The sequence below is a fragment of the Fukomys damarensis genome, unplaced genomic scaffold, assembly GCF_012274545.1.
Source record: "Fukomys damarensis isolate Sample0158 unplaced genomic scaffold, DMR_v1.0_HiC HiC_scaffold_3, whole genome shotgun sequence".
Lineage (NCBI taxonomy): Eukaryota > Metazoa > Chordata > Mammalia > Rodentia > Bathyergidae > Fukomys > Fukomys damarensis.
Window position 1 is genome coordinate 20,822,121 of NW_022900915.1, and position 16,583 is coordinate 20,838,703.

At 33.4% G+C, this 16,583-nt stretch overlaps 1 protein-coding gene across 3 annotated transcripts in view; it reads left to right on the top strand.

Moving 5' to 3' along the window:
• Nucleotides 1-337: 337 nt before the first annotated feature.
• The window catches only part of Tmem232 (transmembrane protein 232), a 196,794-nt gene continuing 180,548 nt past the window's right edge, over nt 338-16,583 (top strand). For all 3 annotated transcript variants that reach the window (XM_010632230.1, XM_010632231.2, XM_010632232.1), the window contains exons 1-2: nt 338-396; nt 739-874. In XM_010632230.1, coding sequence (XP_010630532.1) covers nt 756-874 — 119 coding nt within the window. In that variant the 5' untranslated portion in view covers nt 338-396; nt 739-755. The remainder of the gene's footprint in view (nt 397-738; nt 875-16,583) is intronic.

Consider the following 16,583-nt stretch of genomic DNA (forward strand, 5'->3'; position numbering starts at 1 on the left):
AAAATGGAATGCAAAATCTTTAAGTATTAACATAACTGCCCATTTGATTTTGTCAAATACTCCACTAACCACAAATAGCATGTTCTAGTTTTGGTTATATATTCATAAGATATGCTCAGATATTCTTCAAAAGGAAAAGAAACCTAAATATGAGGGCAAGCTGAGAGAGCATAATCTATCTGACAGAAAGGCAAGAGCCATAAGCAGGAATAAGAAGTTACCTTAAAATACAGAAGACATACTGGTCTCATAATGACTGTAAGTATTTATGTAAAGTTTCCTGTATGCCAAGCTCTATTCTAACTAATTGATATATGCTAAACTATTTATTTCTCACAGGAACTCTATGAGGAGATATTATCCCTATTTTACAAGTAGGAAACAGGCTCAAAGCAGGTAAGTAGATCTATTAGTCTTGTGTAATGTAACCTCCTAGTTATTAGGCTGTTCTTACAATGGTTTCACTCATAAAACTGATAAATTATAATAAAGACTGGATACTATATGAACGAATATATCTATAATAGTAACATAATAGATAGCATATGGGTTTTGACAGCAAAGTTAGGCTTGATTCCCAGGTATGAGTTTAAATTTAAATTGCTTCTTAATAAGCTGCTCTTAATCCTGATTTTCATTCTTGCTCCCTTTTCCACAAATCATGTATTTGCATTATATGTATTATTTAGTACTGTGAATGAATTTCTATCCTAAAATAAATTTTATATTTTTATTCAGATTTATGATCTGTAATTATGCCTGTTAACAAATCACCTGCAATGAATAACTTTGGAGTAATATCTTCTCCCTGTCATGAGGAACTCTTGAAATTTAATTTTAAAAACTCAAGTAAAAATAAGAGTCATACATCAAGGTAAGCAAAATTTGTATTATTAAAGTAGGGAATCCATTATAGAGAATTTTGAAAGTTCAGAAACTGAAAAAAGTTAAAAATTGCTGATGTAAGAAGGGAGACAATTAGAAAAGAGGAAGGGGATCAGGGTGGGGAGTAGAGAGAAGAAGAAGGGTAATGAAAATTATCGAAGTGTGTTGTATGCGTGTATGGATATGCCAAAATGAATCCCACTATTCTGTATAACTAATATACTCTAATTTTTAAAATGTGAAAGAAAATTGTGAAAATAAAAAATAAATCATGCTATCTCACCAAGGGTGAAAATGTTCAAATGTCCTATTTTTTCAATAGCTTCATTCATGTTTTATCTTTTTTGTTTTGTTTTTTGAGATAGTGTCTCACTATGTAATTGAGACTGACCTGGAACTCACTGTGTAGCCCAGGCTGGTCTCGAACTCACAGCAATCCTGCTGCCTCAGCCTCCAGAATGCTGGGATTACAACACCTGGCTTATAATGTTTTATCCATTTTCCCAAACTGCATATTATATAATTCCTGTATAATTGTATATAGAAATCTGTACTTTTTTTCCATTTAAAATAAGTATTTTCTATACTCATAAATATTTTTAACATGTTTTGCAAATTTTGTACTCACTATCTTTTTTATACTCATCAGTTTTAATTTATCACAGAAAAAACATAAAATGCATAAGATTAAAGTTTTAATAACTACTCGTGTATGAAGAATTTTAATTGTTTCTTAGTCCTTTCCTATTTTAAATTTAGCCACAACAGCATGTTTTCCTATACTTCAAATCATTTTCTTGGAGTAAATTTTCTACACTTGATCTTAGCCAAAAGGCCGAGAAGCGATTGGAGTAAATTTTCTAAAATGAGTGCTAGTGAAACTTTAAAGAACTTCTTGAAAACTTTACAACCTTGGGGGGGATTTTCTCTGGTTGTTTTGTGTTATATATCCTTGCCCTAACACCATATCAACCTATATAAACAAAAGAGAGCTTGAGAAGTTGTTTCTCATCCAGACCACTATAGTGAGGAAAGTAGAATTCGTAATGTATGATCCACAAAGACTGAGTAGTTTTGCTGTAATTTATCTAGCATATGTAATATATTTAATTTTATACTGAAAAAATAAAAAAATGGTCAGTGCATATAAATGGTTTAAAAGAGTTATGTCTTATATTCTGTGACTAACTTAGTTTCTTCAAATCTGCTATGTAAACTTAAGATCTTTGATTGCCGCCAGATGCATCTACACATGTTGTGGGTTAAGTGTGTTAGTTTTGGAATATGTCCTCATAACTGAAAAGACCGCAGCCTTAGAAAGTTTGTGTCTTCATTTTCTTCATTTCATTTTTTTCTTGTGTTTTGTTATTACTAATTTGCCTCCAGGGAAAATATTCCTGCATATTTTTGAGGTCTGGAGCAATGTGTCACCCTTAAGGAATGTCAGCATTTATTTTTCTGTGCACACTTGTAGATGCTACCAGTTGTGAACAACAGAAACTAAATTGATTTGCCAGAGTTTTCTTTCTTTTTTTTCTCTCTCATTGAGTGTATTGGTACATTCTAGGTATACAGTACAGTTACATTCATCATTGGGATCTTGTACCTTTACATGACAGGTCCTGGTTCTCATTTTTTTCCCCTTGTCCCTGCCCTCCCTTTACTCCCTCCTCCCCTCCCCATTTACAAACACTTTATTTCCATTTTTTCATTTTCTCATGTTTTCTTTCTTTTCCCTTATTACCTTTCCTCTACCCTTCCCTCTTTCCCTACACCTTTAGCTCTTTTCTTGTATTTCACAAGGTCAGTTATACCATTAGGATCTTATGTACCATTATAGTTTTTCACACCAGAGAAACTATTTGGTATTTATACATGTGTGACTTATATATTTCACTTAGGAGTATATCCTCAATATGTATATCCATTTTCCTATGAATTACTCTAATTTCTCATTCATTATGGCTGAGTAGTATTCCATTTTATAGAAAAAGCACATTTTTTTTCCTTTGGTTTTTTGAGACAGGGTCTCACTATGTAGTTGAGATTGACCTGGAACTCACTATGTAGCCTAGGTTGGCCTCAAACTCACAGCAATCCTCCTGCCTCAGCCTCCCGAGTGCTGGGATTACAGATGTGCACCACCATGCCCGGCTCTACACATCTTCTTTATCCAGTCTCCAACTGATGGGCAAATGGACTGTTTCCAAGTTTTAGCTATTACAAACTGTGCTGCTATAAACACAGGTGTGCATATATCTCTGTGATATGGTTCTTTTAGTTCTTTTTGCCAGAGTTTTCTTGACCAACAGTCTATGTGTGCCTGGAGGTTAAATCTTGAGACCATAATGTTAAGTGAAGTAACTTGGCCACACAAGCTTAAATGGCTTCTCTTATATGAAAAACTCAATACAGGTATAAAGTACAAAATAAAAGACAGATAATAGTAAAAAAGAGATAGAAAAAGAAAACGTAATCCAGTGTGGACAGTGTATCTAAAAGTGCACCTCGATTTAGTTAGATTTTCTTACATGTTTTATGTGTTCTTTGGTCTGTCATTCTGGTTTTCAATCTGTTTATATGATAATCAACTTTGTAAAGTCCTGTAAGATATATAAAGGAATTTGATGCTGGAAAAATGCAAGTGGGTGGAGGGAGGGGGGAAAAAGGAAGGGAACTGAAATGTGTTGTATATATGTAGAAATTCCTTAGAGTGACTCTAATCATTATGTACTGCAAAGATGTACTGATAAAAATTTAAAAACTATTAGGATCATTTTTATTAAACATGAAGATAGACTTCTATCTAGCTCCTTGGGGATAGGGAGAGGGTAGTGGCTCAGTTCTGATAGTCTTTAGATATTTCATCAGACAATACAGAGAGATTCTACTGTAAGTTCCCCACACCTTGACTATCCTGGGCTCTTTTCACCACAGGGTCATATAGAAAACACACCTGCTCCTTTTACTGTGACCCTCTTCATCAAGAGAAACCAGATGTTTGACATGAGTCAGGGTTGTACGTGCATTAGGAGCATTACTTTGGTTTCTGTTATCTGTACCATGAATATTTTCCTAAGATTCATCCTCAGTGTTTTGCACTTGTCCTTCCTCATGGGAAAATGAGTTTTTGAAATATCAACATAGGGCTTCATGCAGATTCACTTCATCATGCATGGAAGTCTACACACTTCTGGGGCAAAGAAAAAATCATAAAACTGTGCAGTGAAGTTTACCTTTGGTAGGGCGGAAGTCTGTGTTTGTGTTTTGTTTTAATGCCTTCTCATTTCTATTTTTATCGTTGGTCCTGTCCTTGGTTTAATTCCTGGGTTAATACTTCAATCTTCCAGATATAGCTGATCTGTAGGTTTTGAGTCTCTAATGTCTCTGAGGCAATCTCGTTTTCATTATACCAGGAAGGACAACTGATTAGATCAATCACAACGCCTTGGCCCAAGTGATACAGTCAGCAACAAAATAGCCTCAGTCACAGCTTAGAATATGACAATTTGTGGTAGTTATGAATCTATCACCTTTAACTGTGCGAATTAAATAAAAATAGAGGACCAGCCCAAATATGTTTATAGTGAATAAACTCTCCAGTATAGCAACTTTACCTGTTAGGATGAGGATTTAGAAGGATTTGGGGAGGGAATGATAGATAGTTTAGACAAAGGTTAGAAGTGAGGTCAGAGGACACTGGAAGATCACACAAACTCTAGGAAACTATTGAAGAGAAGAGGAAAAGACAGAACAAAACAAACTAACACCAATAGGGAGGCTAGAGACTGTAAAAGCAGCAAATAAATAGATGAAAAAATGTTCAACATCGCTGGTCATTCGAGAGATGCAGATGAAAACAACATTGAGATTTTACCTTACCCCAGAAAGAATGGCTGCTATCAAGAAATCAACCAATAACAAATGCTGGCAGGGCTGTGGGGAGAAAGGAACCCTCCTCCATTGTTGGTGAGAGTGCAGACTGGTGCAACCACTGTGGAAATCAATATAGAGATACCTCAAAGAACTAGGATTAGAGGTTCCATTTGACCCAGCTATCTCTCTGCTGGGTATCTTTCCAAAAGATTTAAAAGAATCATACCACAGTGATACATGTGCACCCATGTTTATAGCAGCACAGTTGGTAATAGCTAAAAGTTGGAAACAACCCAAATGTCCATCCACTGGAGACTAGATAAAGAAGATGTGATTTTTCTATAAAATGGAGCATTACTCAGCCATAAAGAATGAGAAACTAGAAACATTTATAGCTAAATGGATGCACATTGGGCCTATACTCTTAAGTGAAATAAACTGGACACACTTGAGTAAATACCGAATAGTTTCTCTGGTGTGAAGAACTAAAAATGTAAATAAGGTTCAAATGGTATAATTGAGAGGGTGAAATAGAAAGAAAATGGCTAAAGGGGAAGTGGGAAGAAGAGGGCAAAGGAAATAAGGGAAAAGAAAAAGTGAAAAAATGGAAACAAAGTCTTTGTAAATAGAGAAGGGTGAAGTGGGTGAAGGGAGGCCAGGGGAATGGGGGAAAAAAAAGAACCAAGATATATCATGTAAAGGTACAAGATCCCAATGATAAATGTAACTGTATTGTTTGCTTTAAATGTACCAGTAAACTTAATGGGGGAAAAAGATTCAAAGTAATACTAAGATAATATTATTTAGGTAATTTACATATTTTTAGTAACTTGTTATTCTGTTTCTTATTAACCTCTTTGCCTATTCCAAATTTGAATAAGTGTAAATCCTGAATAAAATCAGATCTGATCAATATAAAAAAATTTTGCAGTGGATTACTCATTCAGAGCATATTATTTGGTGATAATTTTCTCTGATAGCTAAGATTATTATTGTATATAGTTTCCTGTCTTTTTGCTACTTTATCTCAGAGATGAAAGAGACAAAATTTTTGAAGACTTACATCAATTATACACATTTATTTTAGCTGGCTAAAAAGAACTAAATGGAATATGAAACATTGAGAAAATTTAGTTAAACAGTTAGATCCTTTTATGTATTTTTTTCACCAAAACTTCTTCAGTATTTTTTTGTATCTGGGAAATTGTAATCTTTATAGCTTCCTGAAATGTTAATAAGCCTACATTTTTTCCTTTTTATTAATGTTCTTTCACTTATATTTATAAAATATTCTTTACAAATACATGCTCTAAATATTTTAAAATATCCTATATATTTCTTGTAATATATTATATATATATTTTTTTAAAAATACACATTTATAGTTCAATATACCTCTGAAAGGTGGATTTTAAATGTGTGCTGCCAGTAACAAGAAAAAACTTTTCTAGACTCTTACATTCTGGCTATTTGTCTGCTTGGTGAGTGGTGTTTTTCTTTTATTTGAATTATTATAAGGCTTTAAATGAAATGTGAATGTTTAGGAACTTGCAATTGGCCTTTTCATTTCAGCCTGAGACATCTATACTTGTGACATTTGGTATTGATTACAGATGACATAGCCACAAAGAGAGCATTTCAGGAGCCAGATAACCGTACAGAGCTTGAACACTTTCACTATATTGTAGTGTTGTTTCCTTTAGGATTTAGTGTTCCAAATGCAAGATCAACAACTACTCATGTGATTATGTGTACACAATAAGTAGTCTTTCAAGTGCTTGGCAACCACAGTCCTCGTATACTTCGGTTTATAGCAATTCTGAATCTGGGACCACATCTTGACACAATAACCAAGATAATAATACCTTACTTGGAGTACACAAGATCAATGCAGTGAACTAAAGAAGAAGTTAAAATTTGGCAAGAAACTTGGTGCAATTTTGGACCAAGCTTATCACTGAATCAGAACTTGCAAATTTGTGACCAAGAGACAGCAGATGTGCCTGCATGATGGGCATATTCTCTTCTTTCTTGTGTCTGATTCATAGCCAACCAGTAAAGAATGCTTTGCTTAGCTTCTCTTGCTGCTGGATGTGGTCACGGACATAATTTGGTTAGTTATGTGCGGCACAAATGTCCACAACCGCCATTTTGTGTCTTCTAAGAGAAGTGATCTATCTCCTGTTCTTCCCTCTACCACTTGCTTTCAGTTTGCACTGGGAATGTGATTGCAGTAGTTATAGCAGACACCTTAGGCTATGAAATGGAAGGTGTATGTAGAGAAGAGTAGAGTAAGTAGCAAGATTTAGAAAAATCTGAATGTCTTACACTGTGGGGCTTTTAGTCTTGATCTGCTACATGAAAAAGAATGAGTATATATCTTGATTAATTTACAATAATATTGCTCTTTTTGTAGCACTTAAACTAATTCCCTGGTGATGGAAGAAAAATCTTTCTGAGTGTTCCTTGAGATTCATTTTCTTGAACAAGGCCTGCAAACTATGCTCCATAGCTTTGGTTGCCATGTCAGCTTTATTCTTCTCCCAGATGACTTATGGGGCAACTGAACAGGATTAGGCTTGTTTTGGGATTTTGTCTGGTTAGGTTAGTAGAGAAAGTTGGATTGTGATCACCTTTATCCAGGGACTTACTCAAATTGAATTCTGGAACTGTCTGATATTTATGATTTTCTAGCAAAAATCCATTATTAAGGAAAGAAAACAAACATTGCCAACATTCTACTTCATTTACTACTTGAAATATTATCTTACATTAGTGATGTGATGAGCTCTTCACACGAGTGGCCTTGATTTCATGAAATTTTCCTTTGTGGCATCAGGGAAAGATTAGCACAAAAATGCACATTCGTTTTAAGACATTTTAAATTTTATTGAATGTTCATGTAATAATTATACATATGAATTGAATACAGTGATAAATTCATACATATATACAATATGTAATGTTTCAATCATAATAATAATCATTTCTTTGTATGGGGAATCCCTGAACTGTTCTCTTCTAGTTGTTCTGAGATATATTACAAAATATTGTGAACTGTAGTCACTTTAACTATGCTATCGACGCTACAACGTTTTTCTCCTATCTGTATTTGGGTACCATTATCCAATCTTTGCTTGTCTCTCAAACTCCCCTTCCCTTCCTAGCCTATAATGACCACTATTTTCTCCTCTACTTCCATGAGATCAGCTATTTTAGCTTCCACATATGTGTGAGAACATGCGGTATTTGTCTTTTTATTCCTGGCTTATTTCACTTACTATAATGTACTAATTCTGTCTGTGTAGTGGGAAGGCTAAATCATATGGCACTTCTTTTTTTTTTTTGGCACTTCTAATTTTAGTTTTTTTCAGGAAATTCCACACTGTTTCCCACAATGCCTATGCTAGTTTACACTCCCCCATAGTTTATAAGAATTCCTCTTTTCCCACATTGTTGCTAGCATTTTTTTTTGTTTGTTTGTCTTCTAGATACAACCATTCTTACTGGGGTAAGATAATATGCCATTTTGGTTTTGATTTGCATTTCTCTGACAGTAAGCATTTTTTCATAGACTTGCCCATTTGTGTATCTGCTTCCTTTTTTGAGGGGGACTGGGTATTGAACTCAGGACCTTGCACTTGTGAGGCAGGTGATGGAACCACTGAGCTAATCCTGGCCCATTGTGTGTCCTCTTTTGAGAAATGTGTGTTATCATTTCCCCATTTTTAAGTTGTATTTTTTTTTGGCATTTGAGTTATTATATATTCTTGATATTAATTCTTCATTGAATAGTTTGTAAATATTCTATATTTTTCTGCTGAAGTCTTCACTTTTGATTGTTTTAATTTTTATGCAGAAAATAATTAGTTTGATAAAATTTATTTTTCTATTTATTTTTCTGTCTGTGCTTCTTAAATCTTATTTGAAAATCTATGCCAATAGCAGTGTCTTGAAGTGTTTCTCCTCTTCCAATAGTTTCATGATTTAAGGTGTCACAGTTAGGTCTTTGATGTTTTGTTTGTTTGTGTTTTGTGAGCACCATTTATTGATGAGACTATCTAATGTATGTTCTTGGTGTCTGTCAAAAATTACTTAGTTGTATCTGGGCCTGGTGGTGCACACCTGTAATCCCAGCACTCAGGAGGCTGAGGCAAGAGGATCACTGTGAGTTCAAGACCACCCTGGGCTACATAAAGAGTTCCAGGTTAGTCTCAACAACATAGTGTGAGACCCTGTCTCAAAAAGCCAAAAAAAAAAATTACTTAGTTGTAAATATATGGATTTCTGGACTTTCTATTCTGTTCCACTGGTATATATGTTAGTTTTTTTTCCACATATTTTAGGGTAAATCTTATCAATCACTGATTTTTACTTCCACTGGAAAATAGGAGAGAATACAAAGATAAAAGTATTTGAAAGTCTTTCCTTAAGCAAAAGAATACACAGTTGGTTTTGGTAGTTAAAGACAACAATTGGAATACTTACTGTCATGACAACCAATTAAACCTTATTGGGATTAATAATTATATTTTACAAAAGCTGATTTTGAACTTTGCAGTGTTTTTATTTTTAAGTAGGCTTCTTAGGTACAACCTTGAACTGACCATTGACTGTTACCAATTGCAGAATAGAATGTCTACATTAGACACATTTAGAAAATGAAATAGGTTTTTATTATTCTAAATATTTGTAGCCTTCAGTTTTCTTCCAAATAGCTTTTTGCTTATAATTCAGTGTTTATCAACAATATACCCTCTATTTATCTGTTTGGAATTTCCCTTATTAGTAACTACTAAGTCAGAAGACTTGCATTTTAAGGTGAATGATATTACTGTATTTCATTTTTTAAGATTGAATAAAAATTTGAAATTCAAAGATATGCAAAGACTTATTAAAAGACTGTAGAAAACCATTTATATTTTTAGAAATGAATATGATGTCTCTATTTCTGGTTTCATACCATAAAACCTCAGTCATGGAGTTATCAGGGAAGAAAGAGGATATTTTCAGAACCGAACTTTAAAAACCCAAGTCCAAGTTCAATAAGTCAGTAATAAAGTAAGGGGTAATAAATTAAGGGATGTGTTAATACATTTCTACACCATGGCCATATCATTAACTCTTTATTTATGTCCTTAAGATTAGTAACTTTGTCCCTGAATCCTCATGTACTATATACACAGCAAAAGAGTCAGCCCTTTTTTATCCTGCTGTTGCCTCTGGGTTTTAGGAGAAGCTGTGTTAATTGTTATTTGAAATTTCTATTTTAATTCCACTTTTTATATTATTGTAACAAACTTATTAAAAGTGTAGTTGATATTTAAAGTTTTTTCTTTTTTAACCCATGTATTAAATGTGAAATCTGCATTCTGATTTTATCTTTCTCAATGAAACTATTCTCTTAAAGGTGTCCAACTGACTTTCACAACATTAACTCTAATGATCTTTTTGTCTTTCTACATATGTATACTTCCAATGACGGTTTTCATTTTAAATTTATTATTCTTTGATATCTTAGTCTAGAAATTTTTATTTCCATGAAGCAGGCCTTTTTCCTATGTACTCTATAACACATGCCAGAGATAAAATGGTCAAATTAGCAGACCAAGTCTTCACACTACTTTAAATTCTTAAAAGCTTAGGAATGCTGGCTTTATATGAGTAAATTATCTGTCAGACATTGATTGTGGGTTATTGTGAAGAAGCAGCTTTCTAAAATTTAAGCTGCTTCAGTATTTTGAACCAACTTTTAGCAGTCTATCTCTTGGCTCTACAGGACCTTTCAGTATCAATACCAACTAATTAAAACATCAGCCAATTATCCAAGCTCCTTTGAGAGAGGCATCTTGAGTCAGACACCTGTTGCCACCAAATCAGTAATTAACAGAGGGCAGGGAACCATTTGGCCCTAATATAGGACTTAAACCCACTAGTTCAGCAGGATATTTGAGTAATGAACAATTTTCTGAGCAGGAATTCACACGACAAATTGACATGTATCTGAATTCTTTCCTGAATAACCTTCTATCATAGGTACTGTTTCTTTTGTCTCTCATCTCATAACTCTGGGATTTGTTCAAATATTTCCTTTTTTGTTTCTTTTTTTCCTCTTCTAGAAGTTTCATGGCCTAGGCTGTCACCCATATGGAAGTAAATTTATATCTTTCCTTCCAGATCTTCCCTACTTCATATGCCTGTATTAAAATTTCATTTGATTGTAGACCTCTTCACTTGCTTGGATGTCTGTCCCATAGGTAAATCATACTCAGTATTCTTAGAATGGTACAGATCTTCTGCCCAGATTCTTCCCATCCAGTTGTCTTGATGTCATCTTGCTGTAACTAACCATATAGACCACAAACCTTTCTTTTCTCATGTTCCAATAGTCACCAAGCCCCATTGCTTTAAGATGATCAATTTTAGTTTGGTTTAGTATGATTTCTAGCTACTTGATTATCTCTGAGTGGTCATATGCCTAAAGGAGCAAATAAATTATTTTACAAGAACAACTACTACTCTCTTGCACTCTGGTTTCTGTTTATACTTCATTGTTCAAGGGCAAAGAACTTTTTCTAAGTGTCTAATCAAAAATAGTAATGCTCATAACTAAACATTTTCCAGCACTGAATATATGCCAGGAACTAGGCTGTGTGGCCTGTTTTACTACTTTTTAAATAATGCAAGACTTTGTCCCCATTTCCTCAGGTGGGAAATTATATTTCCCATAGATTAAGTGATTCAATGAAAGAGTATAGAACTAGGAAGTGTTGGAATTGTGAACTTACTTCTAAATTCTCATAGGATTTTTTTTTTTTGAGGCAGATTCTCACTGTGTAGTCCATGCTGGCCTTGAATCTACAATCTTCCAACTTCATTCTCCTGTGTTCTGAAATTAAAGGTGCGCCTTGCTTTCTCACAGGATTTCATTTCCTTTTTAAAGTACATCTTCATTATGCTACATTGTTTATGTGTTTCACTTCTCTCCCAGATTGTAGACTTCATGAGGCCAGTTCTGGTTCCTCTTCCTCCTTGTATCTAGCAAAATATTTTGTATACATCTAGCTAAATATCTTCATATAGATAGGTAGTTTAGATTGTGTATTTATGCAAACAAGAGACTTTGGTATATTCTCTGTCAAATTAGAATGGTCATGTTTATTCACTGCTTTTCTTCTATTCTTAGATTATATTCATCTTTGTGAAATCTGTTGATATTTTGAAGAAATTGGAATATGTGAAACAAAAGTATATTTTCAAATGCCTCTATATTTAAAGTTCTTTCTTTGTTTCTTTTCATGTATTGTATATCTCATTAAATAAGAATTAATTTGGATAACAACCTTTATTTGTGATAGGAAAGAAGTTGTTAAAAGTAGCTATATTTATTTCCCATTAAATATTTATTAATATGAGCTGTAGGAGGCCAATTAAGGCACTCAATATCTGTACTGAAAGTGGAAAAATGATAAGATTTTCATATTTTTAATGAAGTATTACTAACCACAATATATATTGAAAAATAAATGATAAACTAAAATTTAAAAAATGTATTCTATACATATAAATTGAGTTAGATATTATTTTTATCCCAAAGCTTTATCCTCAAACCCTGTGAAGAATCTGAAATAAAATATCTAATTTTTGAGAATATATTTTTTAATTTGTATGTGAAATCCTGGATGTTATATGTGTATAAGTTTGGTAAGGAAAAAATCTGCTTAAATTGGATTGATGATTATTTGTTAAGAATAGCATGTACTGCATGCTTTTCTAAATCATTCTGAGAGATACTGGAAGAAGAACTAGAAAAGATTTTGACACACAGCTTATTTTAAATATAGGCTTTGTTTACTTTTAAAGATATATCCTTTGAGATGATACTCTCTGAGAGACTTCTTTCCCTTTCATGAAGCTAAGAAAATACATTTTGTACTTTTCGATCATTATATATAAGGCAAACACCAGATGTTCACTAAGCAAATCGTTTATATAATAATAAGGAGAAACTTAAGAAACTCAATTTCAGCAAGGGATAATAGAGAGCTAAATTAATATTAAATTACAGAACATATTCCAGGGTTTAAAATTAGACCTGAGACAAGTTCTTGGCCCTATGTAGTCATGTAATTCTAAGCAAGTTTTCTTTATCTCCACTAGCACAACCACCTGTCCCCACTTTGTCAATATTATCTCATTCCCCGTGTTCCACCACAGCCTCGTTTCTACCCTCACTCACTTGTTCCCTGAGCAGCAACCACAGTTATCTTTCAATAACATGAATGAAATCTTATGCTCTAGTTTAAACTCTTCAATACTTTCCTATTCCATCTAGAGTAAAATCCAGCCTCCTGTGGCCCAAATATCTCGTAAGATCTTGACCCCTCCTCCCTTTCTGAATTCATCATTAATCTTTTTAGTGTCTTTGTCTCTTGATTTCCTCATCTTTTTCTCAACTTAGTTGTCACTTCCTCAAAATGTTCCCTGACTGCCTCATGTAAAATAAGGTAGCACTCTTCTGCTATTCTTTTCCACACTACTCTGGTTGTATCTTCATAGCAACTATCATTCTGAGAAAATTATCTTTTCATAATTTGTGGTTTGGATATCTATTCACTCCCATCAGAGTGCAAAATCCGTGAGGCTCTATGCCCAGAAAAGTGCTTGACTCATAGCAGGTACTCAATAAGAATCAACAAATTAGCAAATGTCTGGTTCAAGTGATGTCTTTTATCAGTCTTCTATTCCTTATCTGTTGGGCATTTGTTTTTGTGAAATACATTTTATTGTTTTGGACTGTTTAAATAAGTAAGACAGTATAGAGTTCCCATGTACTCTGTACCCAGTTTTTCCTGTTGTTAACACTTATGTTAGTATGGTATGTGTATCTCTGTATTAAACCATCTTGTTGTATTCTTCTTAGTCAAAGTCCATATTTTCCAAATTTTATTTTTATTTTCCTACTTTTATCTATTGTACATTTTCTGTACCAGGATCCTATAACTATATGAATATCTATACAGGATACCAAGTTACAGTTAGTTGAAATGTCTCCTTTAGTTCTTTTAGAATTTGACAGTTTCTCATCCTTTGTTTTAAACAACTTTGACAGTTTTGAAAAGTACTGGTCAAGCATTTTGTAGAATGTTCTTGTATTGTAATTTCATCCAATGATGTTCTCATGATTATACTGGGGTTATAAGATTTTTTGAGAGACCCCTGTGCCAGGGTATCATTGTATCTGTGAAATTTATCACTGTTGATGTTAACTTTGATCACCTGGCTGAAGCAATATTTGTTACATTTGTCTACTGTAGTTACTCATTTCCCTTTTTCCCCATATTTACCATACCTCTGAAAGAAAATTATTGGCTACAAGCAGCTCACTCAATTAAACTCTTACTTCTCAATATTTTCCAAGATAAATTTCAAATAGATTAAAATATAAATATAAAAATCAGTGGAAAGTAAACTTAAATGTCCATTTACATGTTATTTGGATGAGGGAGAGCATTTTAATTGAAAAACCCTAGAAACTGTGAAAGAAAATATAATCATTTATATGCATAAAATTTTAATGTATGCTCAAAGTTAGTTTGACAATAAAAAAGAGAAAACATGTTTGCAAAATGTTAATGATAATTATACCAGTTATTGTTAACTCATATTTAACATGTGTCATACACTGTTTTAAGTACATAAAATTTAATAAGATTCAGCATGATATTTCAAAATATGCATGTAGTATGCATTGATCAAATCCATCTTTATCCACTCTCTACTTTCATGTAATTCAGCCTTCTATATTCTTGTGGACTTCTTTTAGCTTTTACATAGATCAGTTAGTATTTGTTTCTTTGTTTTTGACCTATTTCACTTAACATATTGACCAAAAGTTCCACCCATTTTGATGCAAACAACAGGATTTTATTCTTTGTTTGGCTGAATAATATTCTATTATGGGCCGGGGATTTAGCTCACTGGTGCCACTGCCTTCCTCAAGAGCAAGGACCCAAGTTCGATCCCTGGTACAAAAAAAAAAAAAAATCTATTATGTATATATGTCATACTTCTTTTATCTTTCAATCTGTTTTTGGGTACCTAGTCTGATGCCATGTTTTAGCTGCTGTGGATAGTAATGCAATAAACATGAACATATATCTCTTTGTTATTGTGATTTTGTTTCCTTTGGATATACAGCCAGACATGTAATCACTGGATCATTTGGTAGATTTCTTTGTGACAGTTTTCATAAAAGCTCACACAACAGCACAGAAATGAGAGCTAGCCTTCTTTAGCTGTTCAACATGTAGCCATGAGAGTGGGAGAGCGAGACAGAGTGAGACTGACTTAGTGAGACAGACACACAGGCTTAGATACTCTTGTTCATAAATGCGATCAATCAAAGTCACACAGTCATTGCATTTATTCCTTCCTATAAGGGACATGGACTCAGACAAGTCCAGCTGTTGTCTTTATTAAGTATTTGTAGTTTGTTTGCAACGCTCAGTCCAGATGCAGTATAACCAATCATGAGCCATTTTTACCTTAAGCAGTGGTTATAATAACAGAGCTGACATTCACTTTTACTAGGTTTTGGGGGAGAAGAGAATAAGAAAATAACCCAAGGGCAAATTTGTCCCTAAAGACTAGTTTAAAAAAATTTTTATGTAAAGATATACCACGTTTGTGTATTCAAGATAAATAATTGGTTTGATCCCAAGTTTTAGCTCTTATGAAAAATAAGTTCTATACATGCTGTGTTATTATATTTCACTGGGTGAACTATGTGAACAAGTGCACATGTTTCTGGTGGACATATATCAGGCAGTGAAACTGCCATGATAGTAGGCATTTGTTTTTCAATCTTGCAAGATAACGTCCAACTGATTTCCACATGGTAGTTGTACCAGTTCTCACTACCACAAATAGCTCATGAGAGTAAATATTGCACATCCTCTTAAATTCCTGATGTTGTCATTCTTTTAAATGTTAGGTATTCTATTGGATGTGGACTAACACTGCTTTTAGATTTTTTTTGAATCTCCATACTGTTTTTTTTTATAATGGCTGCACCAATTTAGATTTCTACAAATAATATACAAAGGTTCTCTTCTCTCATTGATAATACTTAGTATATTTTGTCTTTTGATAATAACCTTTTTTACAAGTATGGAATGATATTTATCTTTTATTTACATTTACCTGATGATTACTGATGCCTAAGATCTTTTCATATACTGTTGAACATTTATATATCTTCTTTTGAGAAATATATGTCATGTTATTTGCCCATTTTTAATTGATTTTTGCTATTGAGTTCTTCACTTCCTTATATATTTTGGATATTAACTCTTTGCCAGGTGTATGGTTTGCAAAAACTTTCTCCTAATCTGTAGGTTCTCTTATCATTTTATTAATTATTACCTTTTGTACATGTGGATATCTGGTTTACCAATTTAAGATTTTGTCTTTCCCTCATTGTTTTGTTTTTTTCCTTTATCATATAATCAGTTTGCTCTAGGTGCATGGATTCATTTCTGGATTTTTCTGTTTTGTCCTAATTAGTCTTTATTTTTGTACCGGGGACCAAACTCAGGACCTTGGGATTGTGAGGCATGCAGCGGCACCACTGAGTTAAATCCCTGGCCCTCGTGTTATCTTGATCTATATAGCTTTGTAATATATTTGAAGTGAGAAAGTTGATACTTGTGGCTTTGTTCTTCATTATCAAGATCACCTTGGCTACTCAAGGTCTATTAATTTTAGGATTGTTCTATTTCTGTGAATAATGCTATTGTCATTTTATAGTGATTGCATGG